Source organism: Phoxinus phoxinus, assembly GCF_949152265.1.
Source record: "Phoxinus phoxinus genome assembly, chromosome: 2".
Lineage (NCBI taxonomy): Eukaryota > Metazoa > Chordata > Actinopteri > Cypriniformes > Leuciscidae > Phoxinus > Phoxinus phoxinus.
The window spans coordinates 28,490,912-28,518,166 of record NC_136877.1 but is presented as its reverse complement, the minus strand read 5'-3'; the positions used below and the strand labels follow the sequence as shown (position 1 = coordinate 28,518,166).

Genomic DNA, 27,255 nt, shown 5'->3' with positions numbered 1-27,255 from the left:
CATGACTTCTGTGTAACATTCAAATTATTTTATGGTATAGGTAATCATTAGTGATACTTAACTGAGCTGTGTAAAAATTATTTTAAATTATTTTTGCCTGGTAGCATAGCATTACGAAAAGACTATATACAAATGATAACTTGTATGGCATAATTATGCCAGTTGTTAATTACTGTAAATGATAAGCACAAAAAGCAAAAATAGCATTTATGCTATATTATTGTGTTGTATTTTTATGTTAGTAAGTGTTGTTAAATTGCTCTGCACACACATCAGTGAACCGGTGTGTTTTGGTTTGGTGTGTTGTGAAACGGGGACAGAAAGTCCAGGACCAATTTTTTAACCCCTTTGCCCAGTGTGTGGGATGAATAATCCAAAACCACAACGATTTTGTGACAACCAGATTGTATATGATTAAACACACACATATACACCCTAAGATAACCATCATTCAGAGGAACTTAAGAGTTTGAAACCGATTGAGAACAATCAATGTACTGGTACCATTTCATTTCTCGATTTGTGTGACATATAAAATCTTTCTAAACCATATTTCTTTCTTGTAATGATAGTGTTAAATAGAAATAAAATATTCATGTGATTCCAGAGCTGGATTGAATATTTATGAATGTGGTGTGATAGGATGAGGTCATGCTTGGAAAGCAGAAATGACAGTCTTCCTCAGAGAGACAATGTTCAGCTTGAATGCAGAATGAAGAACTGTTGTGCACAACTGTCACTTCACTGGTTCATATTGTTTGTCCTCAAGCTCAAATTAAACCTGCTGGGTTACGTAATTTAATAAATTAAGTTGGATGACTTTGCAACTTAAGTGTCTGTAGACAAATGACTTGGCTGTAAAATTTTCACTCTTTTTTTAGATCACATCTTTTTAACTGGTTATGCAATTGTTTTTACAGAATGTTTTTTGGGTCAGATGAAAAATCACCCAAAATGTTCAATTATGTCATTATTTATCTACTTAAACACCTTCATGTCATTCCAAACCCATTTGCTTTGCTTTGCTACAGTAAAAAAAAACAATTGTGTTTGAGCCTGACTGAAAGACAGTGAGAATGCATCTTTGTCTACAATATAGAATATATAAATCTTCTGGGTGTTTTTGAACATATCTAAACCCTGTTTGTTAAAATAAAACTGTTGTTGAATGGCAAAATTCTTCAAAAAATGTTTGTGTTCCACTGAAAAAAATAACAGCATATGCGTTTGGAACGACATGAGGGTGAGTAAATTAAAAAAATATTTTCTTAGTTAAACAATTCCTAACTGATTTTGAAACTGTTGCTGTGCTGTTTTTCTAGTCTTAATATAGAACCTGTCCTTTGTTTTTGGTTGACAGCACATTTTTAGTTGCCATGATTCATTATACTAAAAACATCTCTTACTTTATACAGCCTGATCTTTTTTGTTCAACTGCAGTATTAACTTTTATGTTCATCATGATACCTTAAACGTCTCTCTTCAGATCATTTCCAGGTCATCCCATTGAGTTTCAGTCGCAATTTGGACCGCTTTAACCCAAACATCCCTGAATGGAGACAAGATGTGGGACAAGTTGTAACCACGATTCTTGCTAAGGTTCTCGCTTCAATCATTAACATACACATACACACACATCAGAGCTCTGTTTGTTTTTTATGCAAAACATTTGACATTGTACTCATCATATTGAACTGTTCATCTAATAGCTCACAGGGGTTCCTCAGGACTCTTTGGTTACCATGGTAAAGCCTGGTCTTCCCACCACTGCAGACCTGTATGTTCTTCCTCCAGTCAGCACACCAGTGAAGAGGAGTGTGTTCGTGGATAAGGTATGTGTTTCATGTTGCCAGGGATGAAGAAGCCACTTGAATGAGAAGAGATACATGTCATTCAACAAAACATTACTCCAGCAATATAATTGTTGATACGGTGGCCTAAAATGGACATCCGCAAACAACTTGTCAGACCCTGGAGATACTATCAGGAATAAACATGATATAGAGCTCATTGAATCAAATGTAAACGGAGAGAAAATGTTGATCTTACAAATGTAGTTGGAAATTTTGAGATTAGCATTAGCTACGATTAATAAATGCTGTAGAAGTATTGTTCATTCTTATTCATGTTAAGTAATGTAGTTATCTAATATTAACATATGAAACCTGATTGTAAAGTGTTACCAGGAATGAGTATTGAAGTGATGTTTGTTAGTATTAAACAGTTCTTTTCTTGTGTGTGTACTCTTCGTTCCTGTAGCGTGTTCCCAGCATAAAGCAGGTTCTGAGTGAGAACAATGTGAGCTTCATTGTGAGAGGAGGGTTACGAGTGTTGGTGACTCTGGCAGCCTCCCATTCAGGTGAGCAAAATAAAACCGATTCCACAACCTCCAACAACCAAGAGTCACTTAATAGTTTTACAGCAGTCCCTTCATCAATAATTACTCAAACATACAATGTATTTCTAAGGACCAATAACTAGTGACGTGTCTGCCAGCACAACAGAGACTGGTGCGTCACATTTACCTCTCGCTTTTAGAAGAGTGCTCTTCACTTTAAGAATATTGTCTTGCTAATGCAGAGTTATAAAATAAAAGGGAAAATAATGGAATAATCTCTTGTTTCTGTTCTGTCTTCTGGTCTAGTCTTTACGTTGAGTTGACTTCATTTACTCTATGTATGCTTCTGTTGGCTTGCATTTCTGTTTGAGTTTTGAGCTTGTCAAAAGGTTTAATAGCGCCTTTAATTGAGCTTGCTTCTTAGGTTTAATAGCGCATGCATGTTTGAGTGTTATTTTTTGTAAACTTTCCTTTAAAGATCATTTGTTGTGGGTTCTTTTTCTTTTAGTTTTTTTATTTTTGTAATTTCTTTTGTTTTGTTGTTGTTTGTATCACAGCCACACAAATGGCTTCATCCACACAAGGTGTGTACATTTGTGTGTGATTTGTGTGATTTTGGTTCTGGTTTGAATTGGTTTTATTTGTTTGTTTGTTTTTGTTTGTTTTGTTTAGTTTTTTAAGTGTTTGGTAAGTTTATGAAAAGTAAGTCAGGTGACGATTAAAAGGATAGTTCACCCAAAAAAGCGTAAACTGTGCCTTTAATTCCTGTGGCATTGCTGGCACTAATGACAAACCTTAGCTAAGTCAAAATTGGTATTGAATGACAAATGTGAGCAACGGTTTGATAATGCTGTATATGCTGATGCCAGAAGCTGGTCTCCTGCAGGTTCTCGTCTGGCTGCAGCAGGTCCAGGTGTTTGGGCTCTCGCTGTCTTTCTCCTCATAAGCCTGATCTCTGCTGCAGCATTCATACTCTTCAAGTTTAAAAGGTTTGTCAGTTACTTCACTTTTCCCTATTCATAAAATACAATTCATTTACATTTTTAAAATGCTTCAATTTGGAAAAGTACAGGCTATTTCACATATTTAGAAAAATGTTCCTGTCATTGCTGATGTGGGTTATTAGGACAAACATTTTATTTACTCAATAAAGCCAATTTCCAAATGAATGGAGTGAGTACAGCTGATATAACTTCATATCAGAGCTGTCTGTTTTGTAGGCATAACATGCATTGCACACACCCATTGTGTCTTGCTGCCCATCACTGAATTGCATGCTACACACATGCACAACCACATCCATAACGTTTTTTAGAGAAGCTTTGATCTTTCAGTTTCACTGTCCTGTCACACCCCATCACAGAAGAATGCATGTTCAGTCCCCACATGTCTAACTGACAGCCAGCTTATATAACAGAACATGAACTACAAAACTGTGACAGGAAAAACTACAAAAACCATGGTTCCTTGCTGAGGCCAGAGGAGAGCAGCCTAACGCGTCCCTGGCTGCGTTTCAGAAAACTGCCAGGGCGAAACGTCTACGCCCAGATGCACAATGAGAAGGAGCAGGAAATGACCAGCCCTGTCAATCACAGCGAGGACACGCAGAATATCATTCAAGGCGAGGAGTTCATTGATGACGACCTTGACTCGCAGACACTAGGTAACACTGGAGGTAGAAGCAAATTCACAGTGACCCTAGACTAACCAGTCATTACTAACAGGAAAAGAGAAGTTGGGATCATCAGTTACCACTTATTCAGAAATTATGCCATTTGATTTTTGTTTTGGATAACATTTCACAATAAGGTTCAATTTGTTCATATTAGGTAATGCATCAGGTATCATGGACTACACTTTTAAAGCATTTATTAATTTAAGTTAATTTTTATTTATATACAATTATTAATGTTCATTGTTAATTCATGTTCATTCATAATACACTAATGTTAAACTGAAAGCTTAAAAATATTGTATTGAATATGTAGAATTGTTTTTATGTATTTATGTAGGCTATATGTAGAAATGTAACATTAACCAAGATTCACAGTTCTTAATACATTAACTAATGTAACCTTATTGTAAAGTTGTTGTTTTTTCACTTTTACCCAACATAAAAATGATTAATATTTGATTCCAACATTTTTTTTTTTATGTAAACATGGTTTATGCATAATATTTTAATATATAATATATTCATACATAATATATTAATACATTCATATTTACCACATTGCTTGATTAAAATCCACACAACCCAAAAATACTAAATTATAATGAATCCAGTATAATCTGTAGGTATCGTTATTAAATGTCTACATGTGTTACATTGTTAAACAACCTTGAGTGACTTTTTTGTATTTTTTTCACCTGCTGGCTTAACAAGACCTGTTTCTGATGTTCTTGTTGCCAGGCAACCACTCAGGGGTGGTGTTGAGCATAAACTCAAGGGAGCTGCACAGTTACCTGACCAGCTGATGACCAATGTGGAGGTGCCAGTGATGAGCACAATAGACTATGCCTTCCTCTTCTCTCCAGATCTGACCCTTCAGAAGAGAGAGCAGAGACACACCTGCACCAAACCTTCTCCTCCTCTCTCTATCTTCTCTCTGTCTTTTCCAGCCTCCGTTCCCTCATTCCAGAAGGTGGATTTTGTAGCCATCTGATGATGACCACGTACGCTCACATATATTTCCTGTCTGACTGTTGATGTGCACACCCTGCCTCTCATTGCTCTCATCACGGGAGCACTTACTAATGCCCAGGGAGAAACTCGTTGACAAATGCTTTATTTTCCATCTTTTTCACTGGCTTGTTTTGTGTCCTCTCCTGTGTTTTTTCTTTCGTTCGAATTAGTGTTTTTTGACTCGCTCAGGCCACTGAGTTGTCGTGGTCACTGTAAAACTCAGATGAGACTGAAAGGTGAGTGAAGGCCGTGCAGATGTGCTGCAATGCACATAGAGCAGGATATGATACACATTTAATTCAGGGGAAGCAATGTTTGTTAGATATAGCCAAAGGGACACTTAAGATATTCTCCATCACCTTCTTTTTTCTGTTGTAAACATTTTTGAAAGAAATTTTAGTTGAACCCATCACTTTTCATATGCAATAACACATCTTTTGCTTTAATCAATAACAAAATATATTATTTTGCCCTGTTTCGTGGATATGCTATGCAGTAAAGTCATTTTTGTCTGTCTCATCTGATTCTGCAACATATTAGTCATACATCATTAATAGCTATGGTGAAATTAGTCATTGCGATGATGATCGATAACGGATTACTTCGCCCAAGAAATGCAGACAAACATGTTTAGCCTTTTTTAGCAAGCAAATTATGTCTAGAATTATGTCTAAAAGGCAGGTGCGAGAAATGAGATGCCAGTAACTGCCGAATCAGCACAGCTACTATCTGTTGGTGTTTCTGGGAAAACCTGCACCAATTATCAGGGTCGGCGCTTACTTTTACAAGGCCCAGGCTGCATCCGAAATCGCATTCCTCCCTACTATATAGTAGGTGAAAAACAGTATGTGACAAAAGAGGTTTGTCCGAATTCACAATTCTCATAAAAGATAAAGGAAAAAGTACCCGGATTACCTACTTCTTCCGGCGAGATTGGCCCTGTCCCAAATGGCACACTTCAGTCTTGTGGACTTACAATGGTTGCCACGTGCGTGTCCGTTAAATCCATGAGACCGTAGTGTGTCCCATTTGTCATTTTAGGTCTCAGAAGTGTGCTCGCGAGCGCCCCTTTGGTTGATATGTGGCCTTGATGCGCACTTCTGTCGAGCCCGCAGTGGACTTGTTCCCGACAGTCAAAGCAGCGTTACGTCACGAAAGTGCGGACTACGAGGAAGACCATGAGTGTTTAGGGTGCCATTTGAGACGGGGCCATTCTGAAATGAGCATATGATTGACACTTTACACGAGGCCACGGGAGAGGATTTGTGAATGGCAGTGAAGTGACTCAACTGACGCTGGTAGGTCACATGATAATGACAACATGGCGGATGTAGTACGTCCGGATTACATTCATACTACACGCACTCATACCATATAGAACATACCTTTTTAGCGGCCGTGAAGTAATTACTTATTCAAAATAAGTACCTACTCAATTGAGCGCGCGATTTCGGACGCAGCCCATGACATCTTTTTTGTGGGTGTCCCTACGATAGGGCCCGGGACATTGCCTCTGGAACTAGTCAGTTTGCCCCAGAGACATATTCCTGTCAGTTTTCTCCAAGAACTGCAGTGCCAAATATTCATCATTTAGATTATAGTCCATCTTCTAAGGCATCTTCACTGCATAATGAAACATTATCCCCTAAAATAAATCCAATCCCATTGTTCATCGTTGAAATCCTTTATGAATGCTAGCTAAATTCATATGCTTGTTTATTTATTGGACTTTAAATTTCCTCAAGCATCAGCCATCGGATCTTGACAGGGAGTCAACAACACAGGATGATTCACAGCGTAGCATGTGCTACCTGCCAGGTGTAAGTGTGTGTATAAGCCTATATTAGGCGTAGAAGGACACAGTTACGTTCCCTATCGTTTGGCTTGTATATATAACAAAGTGTACATAGATCCTTCTGTATATAGCCCCTCCTAAATATGACACTTTCAATAGACCAAAATGTGCACTGTTTTCTCCCAAATGCCTCGCACTGGGTTTTCTTGAATTCAGGAGTTCTACGTGGACGTGAAATGATCACTTCTGCATCTTTGTCTTTATTCAGCGTTGTTTACTGAAGGGTATTCTTAATATTTCACATCGATATCTATAACATTCACACTCACGTGACTAAAGAACTGTGTGAAAAGTGGTGCACTGCGTCTGTGTGCATACTGGTTTTGTTTTGGTCATTTCAAGGGTTCAGCTATTTAAATCAAGGTGTCTGTCTGAATGGACATCACTAGTGTTTTATGGATGAGGGTCTCTCACTTGCACTAATCACAGTTAATGGCTTGTACAGTGTTGTTCAGGTGGGTTCAGGGAACACGTCTTACATCACACTACATCAGAGAGAATCAGTTCGGGAAGTCGTGACCAAATATATGATGTGCAGGTTCACTGTCTCTTGTTATGGAGATTGAGCAGCCTATATTTTTCCAAGTTTGATTCAAACATTGACAATGTTTATGACGGTCTTGGGTCAACGGATTCTCTCTGCATAAACCAAAAAGACAGCATCTCTACACTGATCAGTTTATGTATATCAATTACACAAGCTTGTTCATTTCTACAATGCAAATGGTGTGGACTTATTGCACCAGAAGCTGAACTGTCTTTTTTAGCCTGTGTATGAAAAGTTAATTGGTGGCGTCTGGTGTGTCATCTATATTTCCATCCATGAAGTGAAAATGAGCAAAGCTTGACTGTTATCGGAGAGACATCTCATATTCAGAGATGTGGCTTTAGTAATGGCACGCTCCAGCAACAAGGACACTTCAAAAATACACACCAGGATCCGTTCTGAAATTAAGACTCGTGTGGTGGAGAGACACAGTTGAACTGATTCTGTATTTTGTTCAATTTCATTTGTTCTTGTTCCTTTATAATGTAAATGTTTTTGACTCCACTGCAACAAGTGAAAAGCACTTAATCAGCGTGTCTGAATACAAACACACTAACTGTAAAGATTTGTTTTGTTAGTTTGAGCTGTTTAATAAAGTTTTAACATTATTCATTAAGCTGATACCTGTTTTTCTTCTCAGTCTATGGATTGAAACGTACGTATGTAAAACCTTTGATGTCAATGCCTCCTTTTCATGACCATAACCTCAACTTATTATTATTATTTTTATTAGTTTATTCATTTTTGCATTTCAATTCCAGCAGTGAACAAAGTACAAAACAGTTGAATACAATACAGTTTGGTAATTATTATTTTTAAGAACCAAATATGAAGCATGTTAAATTAAACCAAATAATTAACGAGAATTTCTTAACAGCTTTAAATATTGTAACGACAGGTTCTCAGTACTGTAATCTGTAAGGCACTCTTTAAGACTTGCAAACCCTGAGGTCAGATTATTCTACTGAATTAAAGTGTTAAGATTGCTGCAGATGGATGGACCTTTACATTTTCTGTCATTCACTTTTCTTCTGTGGTACATGCACACTATACCCGAACTTCATAGTGCGCATATTTAAACATAAGCATTTTATTTTACAGTACGTGCACTTGCATGTACTTACAGTGTACTTAAGGAAGTACTGGTTAATATAAGGTAACTACATGGGTTAAGGTTAGGTGTAGGGGTAGGTTCAAGGTTAGTACCTAGTAAATACCCCTGTTATTGAAATTACTATAATAAGTACATGGGGGACAGGACTGTAAAATAAAGTGCTACCGAGGTTCCTAATCATTATCATGAGAACGGATGCACAAGCCCCTCACTGAAGACTGTTGTGCAATTGTACAAACGCACTGCATAATTTCATTGGATTCTCAGTTACAATGTCAATATAAATGCTTTGGGGGAGGAAAGTAAACCAAAACCTTTTTTTTTATGTTTCAGATAATGACTTTGACTCATGGAAACAGTCTTGAAATGTTCATTTAGTTGCATAAGTAAATGCTTTGGGTGCTGACATTTTTTTTTTCTTCAGTGCATAGATTCAAAGCTTTGGAAGTGACATCAATCCTTTGGCTTATATCAGGCTTGTGAACTTCCCACACAAGCCTCAGGTCCCTGCTCTTGACCATTACTACTACTCAACTTAGCGTAGCATTGCAATGTAACACTAAAACAATACTAAATAGCTTGGCTATTAACTACAAACAAACTATTACATTGTAAAGAAGTATACTCAATTGTGTTAAACTTACTGAACAAATGTGCAACATACAATGCACAAAATACAACAAATCTCATGGTTCGTAGGAAATGTGGAGGGAAAACACTGCACACATAAATTATCCTGGATCACAAATCTACAACAACAGCAACATACAGTACATTATGCAAAACAATAATAATAATGTAACACTGCAAAACGACTGCTAATGTTAGTGGTTACATGACTTGGAGACAAAAACAGGCAAGAAAAGGCACTTCAGTAACACGTCTTAACAGTGTAGTATAGCTTTAAGATTAAGACAAGACAAAAGTATTTGTGTAAGTGCATTGTAACGATTCCCTTGTTTTCATTTTCATCGGCAGCTTCAGATAGCTTTATTTTTGTCCTTCGGGGATCATTTGATCAGATTGGTAAAAAAGTTTTTTGTTTTTTTTCATTAACAAAAAGGTTTAAAAACATTCCCATGTGGCATTGTTTGTATTTTTTTCTTTCGTATTAAAATATATATAGTTTAGTTAATCACAATGTTTATGATTTAGGCTATGTAGAACGTTCAATTCTGTGTTGCTTAAAGTTCCAATCTGCCACACACGTCACAGTTTTACATGAGTGATTTACCAGTGATCTGTGAACCCGTCGACTGAATCATTAAAAAGAATTGGTTCGAAGGAATAATTAATTTCCAAACCACTAATTCAAGCACCCTAATTCAAGTAACGATTCTGTCTTAAATAACTACCTAATAGTTGTAGCTTGGTAACACTCCAAACGTTTTTGCAGCCGATTTGAAATAAAATGCTTTCATAGTAGAGGTGATATTTGTTATGTAACATACAGTTGAGTAAATTTAAAGCTTTTCTGTGAATTTTTTGAAATAGTTTTCAACAGGTACAACAGACCTACACATTTCTATATTTCAGCATCAGAAAACTGAACTGAAAGCTTACACAGGTGGACAGTATATGTCAGTTGACACTGAAAAGTGTATGTCTCTCATGATGCAATACACTTTGCTCTCTCTCTTCCATGTACCTCCTTCTCGATCTGCTACTCATCCCCTTAGTGACAATTTTGACATTTTGGGTGGCATCTCTGTTTGTTGACATTGCAGCGGCAGCCTCCACTTGTGTCTCCAGCACCCTGAAGTGAGAAAGACATAAAGCTCTGTTTCCAACTATCAAATATTTACAATTAACAATGATTCTTCGAAATCTATAAGTCATGATAACCGTCCATCGTGGCATGGTTTAACTGCCGGAGCGTAGTTTTTAGAAATGAAACCTACATTACACACTATGCTTTGTCTTGTTTTCTGAGGGATGATACCCAATGAAGCTAGAGAGTAAAGCGTATATCCCAGTCTTACTTTAGGCCCCCAGCGTGGTCCTCTGGTGACCCAGCAGATCTCGGTGTGACAGACAGTACAGCGGAGCCAATCGCAGCCCTCCTTCTTCTGCACAATGATGCCGCACTGTGGGCAATGCATCGCCTCTCCAGAATTAACAAGAGTCTGTTCATGTGTGAGTGAGGGGACAGAAGACAATAAAAAGAGAGATGAACATTTAGCACTTTCAGCGGCAATAATGCAGTGGGTTGATGTCATCTGAAGAACATGCCAAAATGAGCTTTGATATAAGAAAAGGATCTGGATTAGTATGTGTTTGACCTTCAGCAGGTCTCTTGTTCTTCGAGCTGCAGAGTCATTGATGGCGCGAGCTGCTAGATCATCCTGATATTGCTTACAGTTCATCCCTTCATGGATGGCCTAAGTAAAGGAAAAACAAAACATATTTTTATGTTTAATACGCCAAAGTCATTCACCTCCTATTCTAATGAGAACCTATTAGGGAAACAAAAACCTAGAGTAAATTGTATACATCATTATTTCAGTGTGCATTTGACATGCAGACATACCTTGCAGAGCAGGCAGTTGTGTTTTTTGCACACTGGGCAGTGGAACGTGTTGACAGTATCTTCATAAACACACCAGCCAGGACAGTCTGCAGTAGCACAGTGATAACTGCCCTCACATCGAGACTCTGCAACAGACAGACCCCTCTGCAACCAGCGCTCGTAATCGTCTACCGACACCAGCTGTGTGGGAGAGAGAGAACATGCAAGGCATAAATTGGTTAGTTTACTTGTACTCGGAAGTGGTGTAAAAAATACTTAAAAATAATCACTCAACAGATTCATAAAAATATTTTGTTCCCTGATGCCGTGTAAAGCAGCGTTATTATAGTCATTTAACTAAAACCATAAAGAAACCTTTTCGTTAATAAAATAAACGCTAACTCAATATGAAACTTATTTCAGCAAGGAAACATTTCTCATGTTCATTTAGTTTAACTTAACTAAAAATAAAACAACAACATAACTAAAACTTCTGAAACGAAATTAAAAATTGAAATTAACTAATTTCAAAATATTAATAAAGACTGTAGTAGTGTCAGCTGTTGGAGATTATGTGGGGCTAATGACGCTAACCATTATCATATTTTTGGGGGGAGTATCAGGTGCTTGATCCTAATAGGCAAGATATTTGTCTATGAAAACAGAATTTAGAAGTAATTTTTGAAATGGCACTTCCTTTAATTTGTGAATCTTTCTATTTGAGTAACTTTTCATTTGATGGGTGGAACAACAAAGATAAGAAACTGATGTTAATTATCCTAATAAGGTAATTACAAGGAAATGGTTAAAGCCAAAGCCACCTACAGTTGCAGAATACCATTCTTGACCATTTGATGTATTTCTCCTGTAGTTGTGTAGACAAAGAGGCAAATTAAAAGCAGAACAAATGAAAGTTCTCACCGCTCTGATTTCTCTTTCTTGCAAGATGCAGTCGCAGGCGTAGGCCTCGTCTCTGTATGGACATGCCACCTGAGGGTCCTCCGACATCAGAATCATAGAGCGCAGACACTCTCTACCCAGAGAAAAACAGATTTTGTTTAACTACTGTCCATGTAAATGTGCTCCAGCGGCACACTCTCACGCTTCCTCACCTGCAGAAGCAGTGGAGACACTCTCGGAGCAGGACTCCCTCGCCAGACTCCAGCTCCACATAGCAGATCCTGCACTCCACTCTCTCTGGGTTAGGAACCAGATCCTGTCCGTCCATCTGCACCAGGCGGGCAAAGTTTTCCCTGCGCTCTGCTTCTCTGGCCTACAGACACAGAAAGAGAAGCTGTAAGAACTGAAAAGACAGGTGTGTGAGGAAAACACATCGCACATGCCGTCACTCCCGAGTGATGCCTATAAGATCCCGATGGCATTTCTGAGAGCACTGAGTTTGAAATAACATGCATTAAAGCATAGTGTTCATATTACAAATTTGAATTTAGAAACAGTCTTATGTGTCCATTTTTTTAATTAAGAGTCTGAATAAATCAACGTTCCTTTGATGTATGGCTTGTTAGGATAAGACAATATTTGGCCGAGATACAACTATTTGAAAATCGGGAATCTGAGGGTGCAAAAAAACGAAATATTAAGAAATTAGCCTTTAAAGGTGTCCATTTCTGTTTGCGGTTGCTGCATTCACTCACAAAAATAAAATTTTGATATATTTAAGATAAGAAATCTTTAAAAAAAAATCTTCATGTATCATGATCTTTACTTAATATCCTAATAAAAGAAATAAAAATCGATAATTTTGACCCATACATTGTTTTGTTGGCTATTACAAATATACCCGTGCGACTTGTGACTGGTTTTGTGGTCCAGGGTCACTGACATATATAAATAAAAAGTATATATATTATTATTTATTTATTATTTTAAATAAATGCTGTTCTTTATTGACTTTTTAATCATCAAAAAATCCTGAAAAAAGTATCACAGGTTATAAAAAAAATATTCAGCAGCACAACTGTTTCCAAAATTGATAAATCAGCATATTAGAATGATTTCTAAAGGATCATGTGACACTGAAGATTGGAGTAATGGCTAATGAAAATTCAGCTTTGCATAACAGAAATAAGTTATATTTTAAAGTATATTAAAATAGAAACACACACACACGCACGCACGCACACACAGTAATACAACAGTAATAATAACATCTATATAAGGGGCGTCTGTAGGATTCCATCTGAGTGTACACCATTTTACATATTTTAAAAACATTTTAATAATTAAAATAATTTTTATAATATTACACATTACTATTATTAATTACTATACTAAGAAGAGGTAATTACTTGTAATTAATTTGTGTAATTACAAGTAGCTTAAAAAAACGTGGCTAACTAGAATAACTCTAATTATTTATGTAATTACATAAACACAAAACAATATTATAGCCAAATTACATATAAAATGTGTATATGCAATTGCCATGAACAAAATATAGCTTACATAAATTTTGTGATTAAATATATCATGTATGAAATACCTTACACTTTTATACTCTAGTCTATAACATACAGAACTGTAGCCTATATAGAAAAAACGTCACACACCTAGATCTAAATGGTATGTACCTATTAAAAGACATTTATTTAAGTTTGTCACATAGTTTGTTTGCATAGCCATCCGTCTTTCTTCATTTCAAGGCTATTTTACATGACTAATCATAAAAGAATCAAGCCCACAGTCATACAGACAAACAAGTTATGCTACATTTCAGCCATAACTCAACCAATGAAGACATGTCTTCCTCTGGTTCTTTCTCATGCACACTAGTTAGGCCTATACTCATTTAGCAGACGTTTTATCCATAACGCATTCATTGCCAGTACTCATTGAGTGACTTACCGAAAATTCTCTCATTATATTTTTGTCATATATAGATTTTTTATATTTAAATAAATATTATTATGCTTCTAACAGCATAAGCAAAAATTCTCTCTACCTACAACATTTTCACAAAGTCATATCTTTAAGTGCAAAATTCTGTAGCAGAAAACATGTTTATCAGAAGTATTTACTTAGCATGCATGCATTTACAGAGTCAAAGGTTTTTGCAACACTGTTCACAGGTTTAACATGTCAGACGCTGCTCGCATAGGTTTAGATTTACCTAAACTATTTTGCTTCTCTTCTTCATTCCATGTTAGTTTTAATTTTGCTGTAAAATTCATGTTGCTTGTGTGAACAGCTGCAATCTTGAAGTGATGAAGGATAAGTTACTTCTGTGGACGTGGTAAGCAAAAGTTGGTGTTTAATGTTTAACAAACAAAAAAGTGCACTGTTGGATGACCCATCACAGAAAAAATGATGCTGGAACAGTTAAAATCAGTTTCTCTTAGTTCAGAGATCTATTTTACAAGAATCTGTCAAACAATAATAGACTGCACAAGAGCTGTGCAGTCATTTCTTCATTTCTTACATCTACTTACAAAGATATACAATACATCATCTGATGCATGAGGCAAGAGTCTGTACCTGAATAAAGTTGTAAACTTTATTTTAGTTGAGACAGCTCAACAATTGGGGGTGGGGGCATCTTATTAGACCAAGTGAAGCAACAGCATCATACATTTATTTGCCATAATATTATAAAAATTACTTTCTGTATGACTGCAACATGGATTATTTGCAGTGTTTAAAACATAGATATTTTTAAAATGGGTCAAAATGTTTAGCTTTTGCAAGTGGTCTGAAAAGGTGCTATTTGAATAGATGAGCTTGAAATTGAGCAGTAAATTGTTCAGGCATATACAAGTTGTGCAGTATACTGGAGGATGTTGGTACGGAGGTTGCATTTGCAGTATGAGTGTGTCAAGACTATGCAGTGTGTGTGTGTGGGGCGAGTCAGTAGTCCTGGTCGAGGTTGTGCAGTAGTGAGTTGTTGCCCCTCAGCTCCTCTCTTCTCCCTTTCTCCTTAAAAAGAAATAGAGACAAAAGAGAAGAGATTCAGACTGAGGAGTCAATCAGAGCTCACAAACCCTAGAGATCACTAAAAGTAGCTCCGGGATAGGGGTTAACCAATATGGGCTTTTCCATGACTGATGACAATTTCTAAAAATATGGGTTGCCGATGGGCAATACAATAAAAATTATTAAAAATATATAATATATTAAAAATAAAACATCTTAAGGATAACAAATGAGCTGAAAAAATGTACTGAAATTAAATGGTTTAACACTTAAACACTTTCAATTTAATCTAATAAAGTCAGCATGAAATGAAAATTCAGTAAATATAAATAAAATGAAATCGTATTCCATTTCATTTTATTTATATAAATACAAACAAAACTGTGTTGACCGAAGGATTTTGTCCTGAACTTGGGTGCGAGTGAAGATGTAAAATGGCCGGTGTGCATGAGCTGTATAAGCCAAAAGCAAAAGAAAGATGCCAGTCTCATCTGTTCTCACTCATTCCCACAAGCATCAAAACAGTGGAATATTCTGGTGGAAGCAGGCAGAAGTTGTGTGTAAAATATGCTCATGGCTTTCTCAATTTAAACTACTATCAGCTCTGAGTCTGGCCAATTATGTGTGTATTTTGCAAGCCTCACCTGTTGGTACTGTCTTATTGCTTCCTTTTCCTGCTGAATGCGTCGTAGCTCCAGAGCGTCTGGCCTGTAGTTGCCGGGAACAGTGTAGGCTTCAGGTCTGTCTGCGCTACACATTTCACAGCCAGGACGTGTCGGTTTATTAATATATGTACAAGTTGGGCAGGCCCATCCCAGCTACATACCCACAAAAACAATGATTCAAATAAGCACCATAATGTCATCATACAAGTACATCTATGCATTTATAATATACTTGTGGTTTAATGATATGTATTTTCTGTTCATGTATTTTAAAAATGATCAAAGTCTCAATAGTATGAAATGTCAGCGCTTTATCCTGTAGGAAAACTTGTCCTGTGAGTTAACATTATTTTGAACAGCATGTACCTGTGTGCTTGTTCTTTTGGGCGCCAGGGCTTCATTCAACTGCGGGAGCTCAAGGTTGATCAAGTCACGGATATCGCTCAAGCCCAACCTCTCTGTCCCTCCAGGACTGTTGCCTGAGAGTTATATACCAAAATTGTAAATTGTGCAAGACTTTATACACAAAAGAATTGACAATGAAATGATTGGTTTAGTAGCCATTTCTTATCATTTAGCAAAAATATTGAGATTCCCATTTATAATCAACAAAAATTGGTCTGTGTGTCAATGCATGTTATGACTTTGATTGGTGGCCTTTTGTGTGTGTATTAGTGCATACACACTCAGAGTATTATGGCTGCTATGAAGTCTTGTAGGCAGGGTGCTGTATGGCCTTGAGGCTGTGTTCAGTGCTGCTGGCCCATTGGTTACTGCTTCTTGGTGAGGCTGATTAGACGTTGGCACCAAAGCTGGCATGAGTAAAGCACTTTCCTGATCTTGTTGGTACAGCCCTCGACTGACTCGAGCCTGACGGGCAGAAATGAGATAAAGGAACGCAGTGTCGCCATCTCGCTGAACTCCATAAGAAGCGAGAGAGCGATGATCAGAGCACAAAGACTGGCCGATGACCCAGCGCTGCACACGCGGATGAAAACCATAGTCTGTGAAGACCTTAGAGGGCAAAAACTGTGTCATTACTAAAGCTAATTGGTAATTACAGTAATTCTGAGAATCACATGGCATTGTAAAATGATTGATGAATGTTTATTTGATTGATGGTTATTAAAGGATTAGTTCACTTTAAAAAAAACTTTTGCTGATAATTTACTCACCCCAATGTCATCCAAGATGTCCATGTCTTTCTTTCTTCAGTCGAAAAGAAATTAAGGCTTTTAATGAAAACGTTTCTCCATATAATGGACTTCAATGGGCCCCAAACGGTTCAAGGTCCAAATGACAGTGTCAGTGCAGCTTCAACGGGCTTTAAACGATACCAGACTATGAATAAGGGTCTTATCTAGCGAAACGATCGGTCTTTTCAAAAATAAATAAAAAAGTTTAAGTTTTAGAAGCATAAATGCTCGCCTTGCTCTGTTCTGTGATGCGCGTTCATGACGTCACGTAATACGCAATTACGTTGAAAAGGTCACGCTTGACGTACCGAGTCAGTGTTTACAAATGTGCAGAAGGAGGACCATATACACATGTCTTTGAGTCAGTTTATCGTTTAAAATGCCCATTTCGTGTGCGTATCCTGGGTGTTGTAATATTAAAAAGCCTAAAAGAAAATTTTCGTCAGGACAGAATTTTTTTACTTTTCATAGAAGCGTGACCTTTTCAACGTAATTGCATCACAGAACAGAGCAAGGCGAGCATTTGTGCTTATAAAACTTAAACTTTTTTATTTATTTTTGAAAAGACCGAACGTTTCGCTAGATAAGACCCTTATTCATAGTCTAGTATCGTTTAAAGCCCGTTGAAGCTGCACTGACACTGTCATTTGGACCTTTAACCGTTTGGGGCCCATTGAAGTCCATTATATGGAGAAATGTTTTCATCAAAAACCTTAATTTCTTTTCGACTAAAGAGAGAAAGACATGGACATCTTGGATGACATGGGGGTGAGTGAATTATCAGCAAAAGTTTTTTTTAAAGTGAACTAATCCTTTAATGTTTATTTGGGTAATGTTAATCTGCACCTACCTGCTGTTTGAGAGCACCGATTGTGGAGTGGGGGAAGACGTTCACAGTGACACAACAGGAAGAAGATGCATCCTCTACCACCACAGCCAGGCTGCATGATAAACCAATGCATCAGCTGAGATCAGAATGGCTTGGAAACATAGCATATGTGTGTACATGTAAAAATGTGTGTATTTGAGTGGTTGGGTGGATTACCAAATGAGTTGGTGTAAATTAAAGGGATAGTTCACCTAATAATTAAAATTCAGTCATTGTTTACTCATCTTGTTGTTCCAAACCTGTGTGACTTACTTTCTTTCTGTGGAACATAAAAAAAGATATTTTGAGAAGTATCGAAGTGTTTTGTATGTCCATTTTCAAGATATCTTCTTTTGTGTTCCACAGAAGAAAGAAAGTCACAGTCAACAGGTTTGGAACGATATGAGGTAAATATATGAGGTAGATATGAGTAAATGATGAAGGAATTTTTATTTTTGGGTAAAAAATTCCTTTAAATATTACTGATAAAATACAAAAAAACAGATTTATGAAACATACTCTCAAACTGTGTCCTAACCAGGTCCAATGTAGCAAGATTTCAGCAACGCGAAATGTGTCTGTCTACACTGAAGGCAAAAACAGGGCATGACGTGACACATACAATTACAGAATACAGCCAATCAAAACGGTTTCTCTCTGTTTGCCTGCACTCTCTACACTTAATATGATGCTTTACCAGAAAGAATGTTTTTATGGTTTTTCAGGAAGAACTTTGGGTTTTTGACATTTAGTTTTCAATTTGAAACTCACCCTTGTTTTTTTTTGTTTTTTATCCTAACCATCACAGAAATCGAAAACAAGTGTCTGAAAAAATGTAAGGCCACTTGTCGCAGCAACAGCTGGACAGAAGCACTGATTAACATGCAACGGACATCTTTTATTGCTTGTCGCTATGAATCTGGTTAGGACACATTGTTAAACTGATGGGTCAATGTCGGTAAACATGTATTTTACCTAATTTCAGTGTCAGTGTAATTATGTTTAGAGGGCTGAATGCTCAGAGCAGCTCTCTGTTTAGCTAAAGATGATGCACAGACAGATGCCGCCCGAACATCACCTGCCTCTATTGCGCTAACCAGCTCCGCACATATCTCCTCTAGAGAGAAAAGAAGAAAGAGAGAAAATGAATAAGGACAAAAATTGGAAAGTTGGATGGGAAAGGAGTGGGATAGAGGGTAGAATCGGAAATGGAAGCAGTTGTCAGCATAATAGACAATTGACACGTTGTTTATTGTTTGGCAACAGGGTCAAGCTGATCGTGAGCAGAAAATGAATACAAGAAAACAAATGACTACCTGTATGTGGCATGGGTGCATTGCTCTGTGAATCCACAGGCTGGGGAGGTAGCTTTCCTTCTTCAGTGCAGGAACTAATCGCCACTGAAATAATGACCAAGAGATATAGTGGTTTATAAGCTCAGAAGCAACAGTACAAGTCAAAGGAAAATCATTATAGAAGTCATTATATAAAACTAGAGAAAATTAGTAAACTGACAATAAACAGTTGAAAGAAAGCAGAAGGAAGGCAAACCTCTATACGCTTCGCGGAGCGATGACATCACCACAGTGGCCCACTCCTGAGCTTCCTGCTCACAGCGGAAGTTGAAAGTGATACGGTCATGTGGGGGTGTTGCCAAACTCAGTTCATGGCACTGTGGGGACTTGACTTCATAGCGAACAGTCTTGAGGTCAAACTCAGCAATTGACTAAGTGAAAATAAACAGAGAGAGCCACAAAAATATGATTGGGACTTTTTTTTACTTTAACAAAACTATAAATATAAAACTGAAATTATATAGTCCAGGAAATATCTAGCTCTCGCAAGCAAATAAATGACCTAGCCTGTTTTAAAACTTATCATGTACTGATTCAAAATTAGCCAATTTCATTCTTTGCCTATTTCTTTCTTCTGGTTTTATCATAATTAGATACATTCATTGGGTACATGTTATTTTGCAAAGATAACACTGATGAGAATAAAAAAAATTCAAAATGATATTAATTATCTTTGGGATCTCAAAGACACTGGGTATAAAACATAATATTCACATGCTATGATTTTCTGATTTTCAGACATTGTAAACTGTAGCAGGATGTATAATTGGATGTATAACTGGTCACAGTGTCCCAAAATAATACAATTCCTGGATAACAACCACAATTTTGAAAGAGCATGCCTGCATAGTTGTAAAACAGAGGGATACAGAATTAAACATTACATGTATTCGAAGGGAAATTATAGGTCTAAATGGTTTTATGAATATTATGTTTTACATTAATGTATATTTACCCGGGTCTCTGGAACCCGAAACCAAATTCACCTGACAGTTTCACTTTCTTTTTATCACTCTATTACAGTAAATGAAAGTGATTACAGAAATTAAATGTGCTTAAAGTGGATAGATAGTGAAGACCGTAAAGTTTATGTATGACTCTCAGCTCTCAGCAAACTAACAGATTTAGGGGGTGGTGGGTGGATTTCAACAACAAAGACTGGCAAAACAACATGTGATTCACTCGTGTGAACTCTATATCAGCCACAGGGAAGCGCTATATAATGACTACGCAGATACTTCTGGAATTAATATACTATCGATGTTGCGTTTATTCTAAACTTTTATCTAGTGTTCAAAGCACAGCAGACTGAGACTTCGGGCAAGTTCGACATTTCCTCACCACACTGCGTCCAGCCGCTGTTCCGCTGATGTCCCGTAACGCAAGGCGGAATTCCCCTGCCTTCCCCGGGTCCATGCTCAGCTGAAGACGGAGAGATTCGTCTCCGGCGCCCGGGAGACAGAGTGGACGTATACCGGAGTGGCATACTGACACCTTCACTGACATCAAAACAGTGCTGCAGGCCGACTGCGAGGCCTCATGGCCGAGATGAGACGATGAGGACTGGGCCGGCGGAGGTGTGTGAGTCCACCCGCCTGAGCTCAGCGACATGCCGCTGCCGACTGACGGGATATGTCGTGTTGACACCCCAGTACCAGCCGGGTTTTGTTCGCTAATATGATGCTAGGAGATATCCTGTAACTCTCTGATCCGGACACTTACCCAGAAGTAGCGGCCTTGTCATCTTTGTTTTAGTTTCAGATGGAAGGCAGTCCAGCCAGCGTCACAGCAGGAAGAAACACGGCTCAAGCGGAGACAGACATTTTACACTCTGTGAGAGACGCTGCGCCTCCTGTTGAAAACACACATTCAAACCACACTGCTGCTTTCTCATCTAGGCTAGGGGATATCCCAATTTTCCATGTCAAGTTAAAAAAAATGCTCATGTAACATAACTGTAATGCAACTGTGGTGATTACAGAGTAACATTGCACAATAATGTTTCAGGTTTATTATACTTTCATGGTCACAACTACAAATACCACAGTAAAATACCACATGATTACTGTAGTAAAAACCATGGTAAATATTTAACCAGCCATATCGCTGTCTGGTTTGTTATCTATTTGTAACTTAGGTCTATGAATTACGTAATCAGGCTACGAAACATTAATTTATTTAGTTGCAACATCTTTGCGTACATTTTGGGATGTATTGTTTATTCTTTTTGATTCATAATGAGAAAATTATTTAAATAAATTATAGTAATAAATATTCTGCTTTATTTAGCCACTTTATTTAACCATAAACTGGCTAACGTTGCGTCCTAATCTACACATATTTCCACTTAAACACCTGTAAGTTACTGTTAAACACCTTCTTGAAATATGTATGCATACAGTGTCTAAATAATCTGTTTTTATATTTTTTTACATTTAATTTTTTTTTGCTCGACATAAAATAAACTACCAAGAAAATAATTAAGAAAAGGCTAGTCGCTCTTTGGATTTAAATTATGTGACCCTTTCACCAATAGAATGACTAGTAAATTTAATTGACAGACTAAACAGCCAATAGAAGTGTCCATGTTATTTTACTAAACACTTAAGTGGGTGTGGTCATTATCAACGGAAATGACTGCTAAGAGGCGTGGCTTGTACATTGTTTTCGGATATAGAGGCTGTCGTTAGATATTTTCGATATTTTTACGGACTTAACACAAGAATCAGAACGCATAATCGTTAACGATAGGTCACAAGTGGTAATTTAACCATCGTTTGATCAAGTCGCATCATTTAAAGCGACGTTATCTCGTTTTCAGAAGATATATTTGTTCTAGGTCAAATAAGGGGATGCTGCTGCAGTTGCTGTCTTGGAGCTCGACACAATCGCTGAATTTTATGTTGCGTTTAGTCGAAATACGAAGCTTTGCGATAAGAGAAAACGCCTGCAGAATATGTCAATCTCGACCGAGTCATTTTCAAATATACTAAATTCGCACTGTGCAACGCATTTTATTGCTGCCCCGCACCGTGCGTAGGCGCCAGAGCATTTTAGCTTGTATTGTGTTTTGAGTTGGGCAACAACTCAACAGATCTTTCTGTGAACCGATCCCACTGCTCTTTTCACCCCGATTTTTACATCAGAAAGTGACAGTGCAACAGGAAAGGTAAGCATAACAAAACATAATCTGTCATTTATATGTCGTCAATATAACAACGTCGTTCGTCAAACATAATTCAGTAACGTTAGATGTTGTTTAATGTAAATAATATAATGTAGGCTATTTATCACCTAAATCAATTTCCTCCTTCATAATACAATATTATTAACTATTATTTTGTCAGTAAAATGTCCCCCACTTTAGTCTTGTTTTTTAACCCAGTAAGTCACGCCCAGGTCGATTTATAAAGTAGGAAGTGGGTTGGGGGGGGAGGGGACGACAGTCAGATGGACTGTTCAGATGTGAAGTCAACAAATAATCCGTGTTTTTTTTTTTTGTTGCAATAATGCAATTTTATATATGATATTTTTTTTTGTGTGTTCATGTAGATTTCATGTAGTGAATGTGCCCATATTTTTTACATAACGTTAACGCACTAAACGGGAGTCAGTGAACTTTGTAAATAAGCAACACTAGACGCAGCCGAACTGTTTCCTCTTGAGCATCTCCGTGGCGGTGTTTCATTTGAACGTGATACCACTAGTTCCTTTAATAAATTATTTGTATTGTAACCGATTATTCACAAACAATGAAATAGGCTACAGGTAACGTTACTTGGTTTATGTTAAGTGTGTGTGCTCGTTTTGTTTTCCAGCTATGAAGCTTTTAGAGAATTCCCTCTTTGAGGCCTTGAGCTCCCAGCTGTGTGTTGAAACTGGAGACGCTCACATCCTTGGCAGGTATGAACTTGGGGAATAATCTTGAGCATTTATGTAACCTTTGAATTTATTAGTCCAGGAATTGTGCTTTATAAAATTAGGGGAAAGTGTTTTGCAGACTTTGCAAAAGTCAGAGGGAAAGTTTTTACAGATCTCTTAGGATTAATTTTACTTTATCTATCTATATTTGTGTTTCAAAGATGAACGAAAAGCATACAAGTTTGGAACAACATGAGTAAATGAAGACAATATTTGTTTTTGTGAACTATCCCTTTTAAAAACGGAGTGCAATCGCTGTAAAAAAAAATATTAAGAATCCTTATACAGTAATAATCACAAATAACTGGAAAAGTCATGGAAATCCTTTGGTCAGAAATGGATTTAGATTTTGTGTAATGTGATTTTAGATTTAGTTGAATGTGTTTAAGTTAAATTGTCTGTTCTGCTGAACATCCTGTCACATATCAACAAAAACGCATGCTTTCGTTCTTCCTGTGGTTATTGTGGTGTCAAATAAAGTGTCATGTGCATCAGTGTTTTAGCTTTTACTCTGAAAACAATAGCATGTTTGGTCTCGGTGCAGGAACCTGCATCTGATAGACGCACTCAGGAGAAAAGAAAGTTTCAGAACTATTACCCACCATGTAAAAAAAGTGCATAATCTTTTGTGTGTCTAATTTTTTGTGTCTCTATACCAATAGTTTTAAAATTTTAACAACTTCAAATCATCACAGTCACAATGTAAGGGATATTGAACCAATTTTATTTGGGTTTTCAATATTGGCACACGTTTCTTGGTTGGCTATTAGGTGTAGGGTTTAAAACTGGAAATGTATTTTCATTCATTTTGTCAGGGTGTTTTGTAAGGAGTAAGGACAAGGGGGTCCGTTACCAAGATGCTGATATACCCTGAGACGCGATTGTTGTTGCCGTGACGCAGATTGTAGTATCCTCTAACTAACACATACCAGTGTGGTTATTTAGGGATACATGTAAACACAGCTGAGTTTCATATGAGCTGCCAGCCTCTTTGGCATTTAATCATGTTACTGGATTAGCGCTGAGTACAGTACAGAGAGATCAAATGTGGCATCCCTGAGCACAGATGTCAATATCAGTATATATCTCTTAAAAGTGCTCACTATGTTATTGTCAAGCACACATAACCCATGCATTTTGTACCATCTCTATTTTGCGAACAGTCACCATCAGTATCTTGTTTCAAACTGTCTAGTTCGGTGTGGCGTGTCTTCCCTCAAACGGATCTTTACACGCAGCAGTACACCAAGTACACTCACGTACACCCCTGTTTGCTTTTTTCCCACTGATCTGTGGAGATTTAAGCTGGCTACAGTGTCCTGAATCATATGACACTCTGTGTCCTGCTATAGCCTTTGACCTTCACCTATAAATAAGCCTGTCTGTGGAGTGTTACTTGGACTCTCTTGCATAAGCCAGAAAGATAAACACGTACGATATTCCCATGCCCTCCCCCCCTTACTTTACACTTGTAATATTTTAGCTGAGCCTAAAAGTATAGGCTTGAAAAAGCCCAGCAAGCAAGGCAGATGTCTTGAACACTGCAATACAACAATGTTTATCATATGTTATAAAATCCAAGCAATATATTATATATGGCAATATTTTTGTGTAATGATTGTACAAATTCTTCTCTTTTGCTTCCTGTAGGATCGAGAGTTACTCGTGTAAGATGGCTGGTGATGACAAGCACATGTTTAAGCAGTTCTGTCAGGAGGGGGAGCCACACATACTAGAAGCTCTGTCACCCCCTCAGTCCAGCAGCGCTCCGAGCCCTAACCTGTAAGCCTTAACACACAACTATAAGCTTTACCTCCGCTACTGCAGTTGCACTATACAGTCTCTCTTGTGCGCTTTCTTTTAGATTGGGGAAGAGTGGGGAGGATGGCGAGAACCCATTAAGTGATAAGTGTTGCAGGAAGACTTTGTTCTACCTTATCACCACCCTGAACGAGTCGTTCCGGCCTGATTATGACTTCAGCGCTGCCCGCGCCCATGAGTTCAGCCGAGAGCCCAGCGCTAACTGGGTTAGTATGACTAGCTTCCATTGTATCATGATAACATATCTGCTTGGGTAAAGAAAAACAAAAAAAGCACTTTTTAAGATGATATTATATATCAGGTACAAAGGTGATTTGGATGCACTGTAAAAATGGAATTGAAATTATTCAAAAGGTCCCATAAACTGAAAGATATGTGGTTTCTATCTGGATTTATTGTCATCTATTAATTATCAATTTGTTTGAAGTTTCTTTGGTCTAGCTCTGCTTACATGTTTGTGTTTCTTAAGACTCTTGTTTGTGTCCTCCAGGTGGCTGACTCTGTTAACAGCAGCCTTTATTCTGCTGTAGGGGAGCAGTTTAACTCTTTAGGCCCAGAACTGTGGAATGTCATTGACCAAGAGATAAACCTGCAGAGCTGTGACATCTATAGGTGTGTGAAGAAATTATTTCTCCCCTCAGTTGTAGAGGTGTCTAACAAACATTTTCAAAACTTTAAATGCGTTCTGTACATCTCTTTTAAGAAGTCATTGCTATTTTGTTTGTAGCTACAACCCAGACCTCGACTCTGACCCCTTCGGTGAGGAAGGCAGTCTGTGGTCCTTCAACTACCTCTTCTACAACAAGAAACTTAAACGCATTGTATTCTTCACTTGCCGCTCAGTCAGGTCAGTAATCACTCACTGTACAATACACGCTTTATTTATTTTATTATATATATTTTTTTAACATCATCTACTTCTGTTCAGTGTCCTCAGTAGTTATGGTTGTAGTGGCCTTGACAATGAGTTGGACATGGAGCTGGATGATGATGAAGAGGAAGTGGACAGCTTCATGGAAGACAGGTGAGCTCATTTTCATGAAGCAATCTTTATAAACCATAAAAAGAGATGGTTTGCAAGTTAGTATGTGTCAGTGTCCTTCAAGGTATTACTTGTATTTCAGCAATTAATTGTTTGCCATAGTCTTTAAGTGGTTTATTTTGCTTTGTATTGCAGGGTCCCTAGAGCCCTGTGTGTCTAAAGCTTCCTCAGGGAGGACAAGCTGAGCTTCAGCCAAAGGGCCTTGCTGATCATTTAGCACCCACTTTCTTCTTGCTTTTTCAAGAAAAACAACTTTATTTTCTTAAATGTGTGTGTGCTTCATTTTTAATTGTGGACCGAGGAGGGGAAAAAATGAGAGGTATTTAAACCTCCCTCCCATTTCCTCCTAAAGAAGATCAGAGACTGTGGCTGAGAAGAATTCCTGGAGAGCTGCTTGGACAAGGTTTGACATGGACTCGTTTAGGCTTTGGTGAGGCTAAGAAAATAAAAGCAGTTCTCCCAGGAATGAAAGATGGTCACAATCAAACACCAGCATTCTGACAGCGGAAATGGGATGTGACCTTTTTTTTTAGCACACTTTGGACTACAAAGACTGCACAAGCACCATTTTGCCCCTTCCGTTTTATTGGTTCTACTGTTTTCATAATTTGCTGGCCGAGAGGGGGGAGGGGGATTGGTTAAATGTAAGGTTTAAAGCTTGTGTATGTGAATTTTGTCATTTAATTTAATCTAATCTGTTTTCTGCCTATATGAAAGCTTTCTGTGTGTGTTTTTGGCAGATATTTTTCTGATGCAACTAACAGGTACTCCATTAATCCCATGACCCTGGCATTGATGGCACCGTGCTCTAGCAAATGAGCTTTAGAGATTTTAGACTTTTATTTGCCCGATATCTTTGTATATGATTGAACTATAAAGTTTTTTTTTTTTTTTAGCTTAATTATCTGAAATTCATCTATTTTAGTATACACTGCACTGATATTTTTTATTATTATTATATGTCTGCAGGTTTCACATTTTGTTGCTGCCATTTTTGACTTTCCATAATTTTGGCGTTGACATGCATATACCAACTGTTGTCACTTTTGCATAGTTGAAAGGTAATATGACCCAAATATTGTTGAAGCTTTCAAGGCTGATTTATTTGAACCTGTTCATAATCATTTCTCATAACAATGTGAAATTTCAAACAGTGTTGACACGGAAAGAAAAATGTGAATGGAATCTGTCTTTTGTAGCCATTTAGGATTTAGAGTAAAGATGATTGAGCATCTGTGACAATAAAACTATAGTTTTGTGTTTGATACCTGACATCTTCTGCTTTATGGGCATTCCTGAATTGATACTGCCATTTAAGGTGAGACACGCAGGCAAAAACATCGGGGTTTTTTTCACTGGTCGATTTTGGGATATTTGTCTTCAATAACATATCGTCTTTCAGACTTGC

General features: G+C 37.5%; 3 protein-coding genes across 15 annotated transcripts in view; 2 read left to right on the top strand and 1 right to left on the bottom strand.

Moving 5' to 3' along the window:
- sorcs2 (sortilin-related VPS10 domain containing receptor 2) overlaps positions 1 to 8,070 on the top strand; it is a 189,217-nt gene extending 181,147 nt beyond the window's left edge. For 4 of the 13 annotated variants that reach the window (XM_079593111.1, XM_079593112.1, XM_079593109.1 and 1 more), the window contains 6 exons: positions 1,487 to 1,599; positions 1,710 to 1,832; positions 2,260 to 2,359; positions 3,225 to 3,327; positions 3,781 to 4,013; positions 4,752 to 8,067. In XM_079593111.1, the coding sequence (XP_079449237.1) occupies positions 1,487 to 1,599; positions 1,710 to 1,832; positions 2,260 to 2,359; positions 3,225 to 3,327; positions 3,781 to 4,013; positions 4,752 to 4,816 (737 nt within the window). In that variant the 3' untranslated portion in view covers positions 4,817 to 8,067. Of the gene's footprint in view, positions 1 to 1,486; positions 1,600 to 1,709; positions 1,833 to 2,259; positions 2,360 to 2,468; positions 3,195 to 3,224; positions 3,328 to 3,780; positions 4,014 to 4,751 lie in introns of those variants that run through there. The other 9 variants (XM_079593103.1, XM_079593102.1, XM_079593101.1 and 6 more) reach the window with 8 other exon arrangements.
- A 106-nt stretch (positions 8,071 to 8,176) lies between these two features.
- shrprbck1r (sharpin and rbck1 related) lies at positions 8,177 to 21,549 on the bottom strand. Its single transcript, XM_079593247.1, has 14 exons — positions 20,405 to 21,549; positions 19,260 to 19,434; positions 19,025 to 19,108; positions 18,684 to 18,825; positions 17,691 to 17,781; positions 16,331 to 16,658; positions 16,011 to 16,123; positions 15,624 to 15,797; positions 12,162 to 12,322; positions 11,971 to 12,082; positions 11,071 to 11,250; positions 10,823 to 10,921; positions 10,523 to 10,666; positions 8,177 to 10,296 (listed from the first exon to the last, which is right to left on the bottom strand). The coding sequence occupies exons 1-14, from the start codon at positions 20,672 to 20,674 to the stop codon at positions 10,216 to 10,218; spliced, it is 2,154 nt and encodes a 717-aa protein (XP_079449373.1). The 5' UTR covers positions 20,675 to 21,549; the 3' UTR covers positions 8,177 to 10,215.
- Positions 21,550 to 21,691: 142 nt separating this feature from the next.
- Positions 21,692 to 27,112, top strand: maf1b (MAF1 homolog, negative regulator of RNA polymerase III b). The gene is made up of 8 exons (XM_079593253.1): positions 21,692 to 22,232; positions 22,882 to 22,966; positions 24,635 to 24,766; positions 24,849 to 25,011; positions 25,296 to 25,417; positions 25,533 to 25,652; positions 25,734 to 25,829; positions 25,983 to 27,112. The coding sequence occupies exons 2-8, from the start codon at positions 22,884 to 22,886 to the stop codon at positions 26,005 to 26,007; spliced, it is 741 nt and encodes a 246-aa protein (XP_079449379.1). The 5' UTR covers positions 21,692 to 22,232; positions 22,882 to 22,883; the 3' UTR covers positions 26,008 to 27,112.
- Positions 27,113 to 27,255: the final 143 nt, after the last annotated feature.

Excerpts from the sequence above, each read along its gene's own strand:
- shrprbck1r (XM_079593247.1), bottom strand. The coding sequence starts at position 20,674 with ATGTCGCTGAGCTCAGGCGGGTGGACTCACACACCTCCGCCGGCCCAG. Across the intron at positions 19,109-19,259 it reads GCTCCGCGAAGCGTATAGAG|TGGCGATTAGTTCCTGCACT; the intron begins GTTTGCCTTCCT and ends TCATTATTTCAG. Across the intron at positions 17,782-18,683 it reads TACACTGACACTGAAATTAG|CCTGGCTGTGGTGGTAGAGG; the intron begins GTAAAATACATG and ends TTTATCATGCAG.
- maf1b (XM_079593253.1), top strand. The coding sequence starts at position 22,884 with ATGAAGCTTTTAGAGAATTCCCTCTTTGAGGCCTTGAGCTCCCAGCTG. Across the intron at positions 22,967-24,634 it reads GACGCTCACATCCTTGGCAG|GATCGAGAGTTACTCGTGTA; the intron begins GTATGAACTTGG and ends TGCTTCCTGTAG. Across the intron at positions 25,830-25,982 it reads GACAGCTTCATGGAAGACAG|GGTCCCTAGAGCCCTGTGTG; the intron begins GTGAGCTCATTT and ends TTTGTATTGCAG.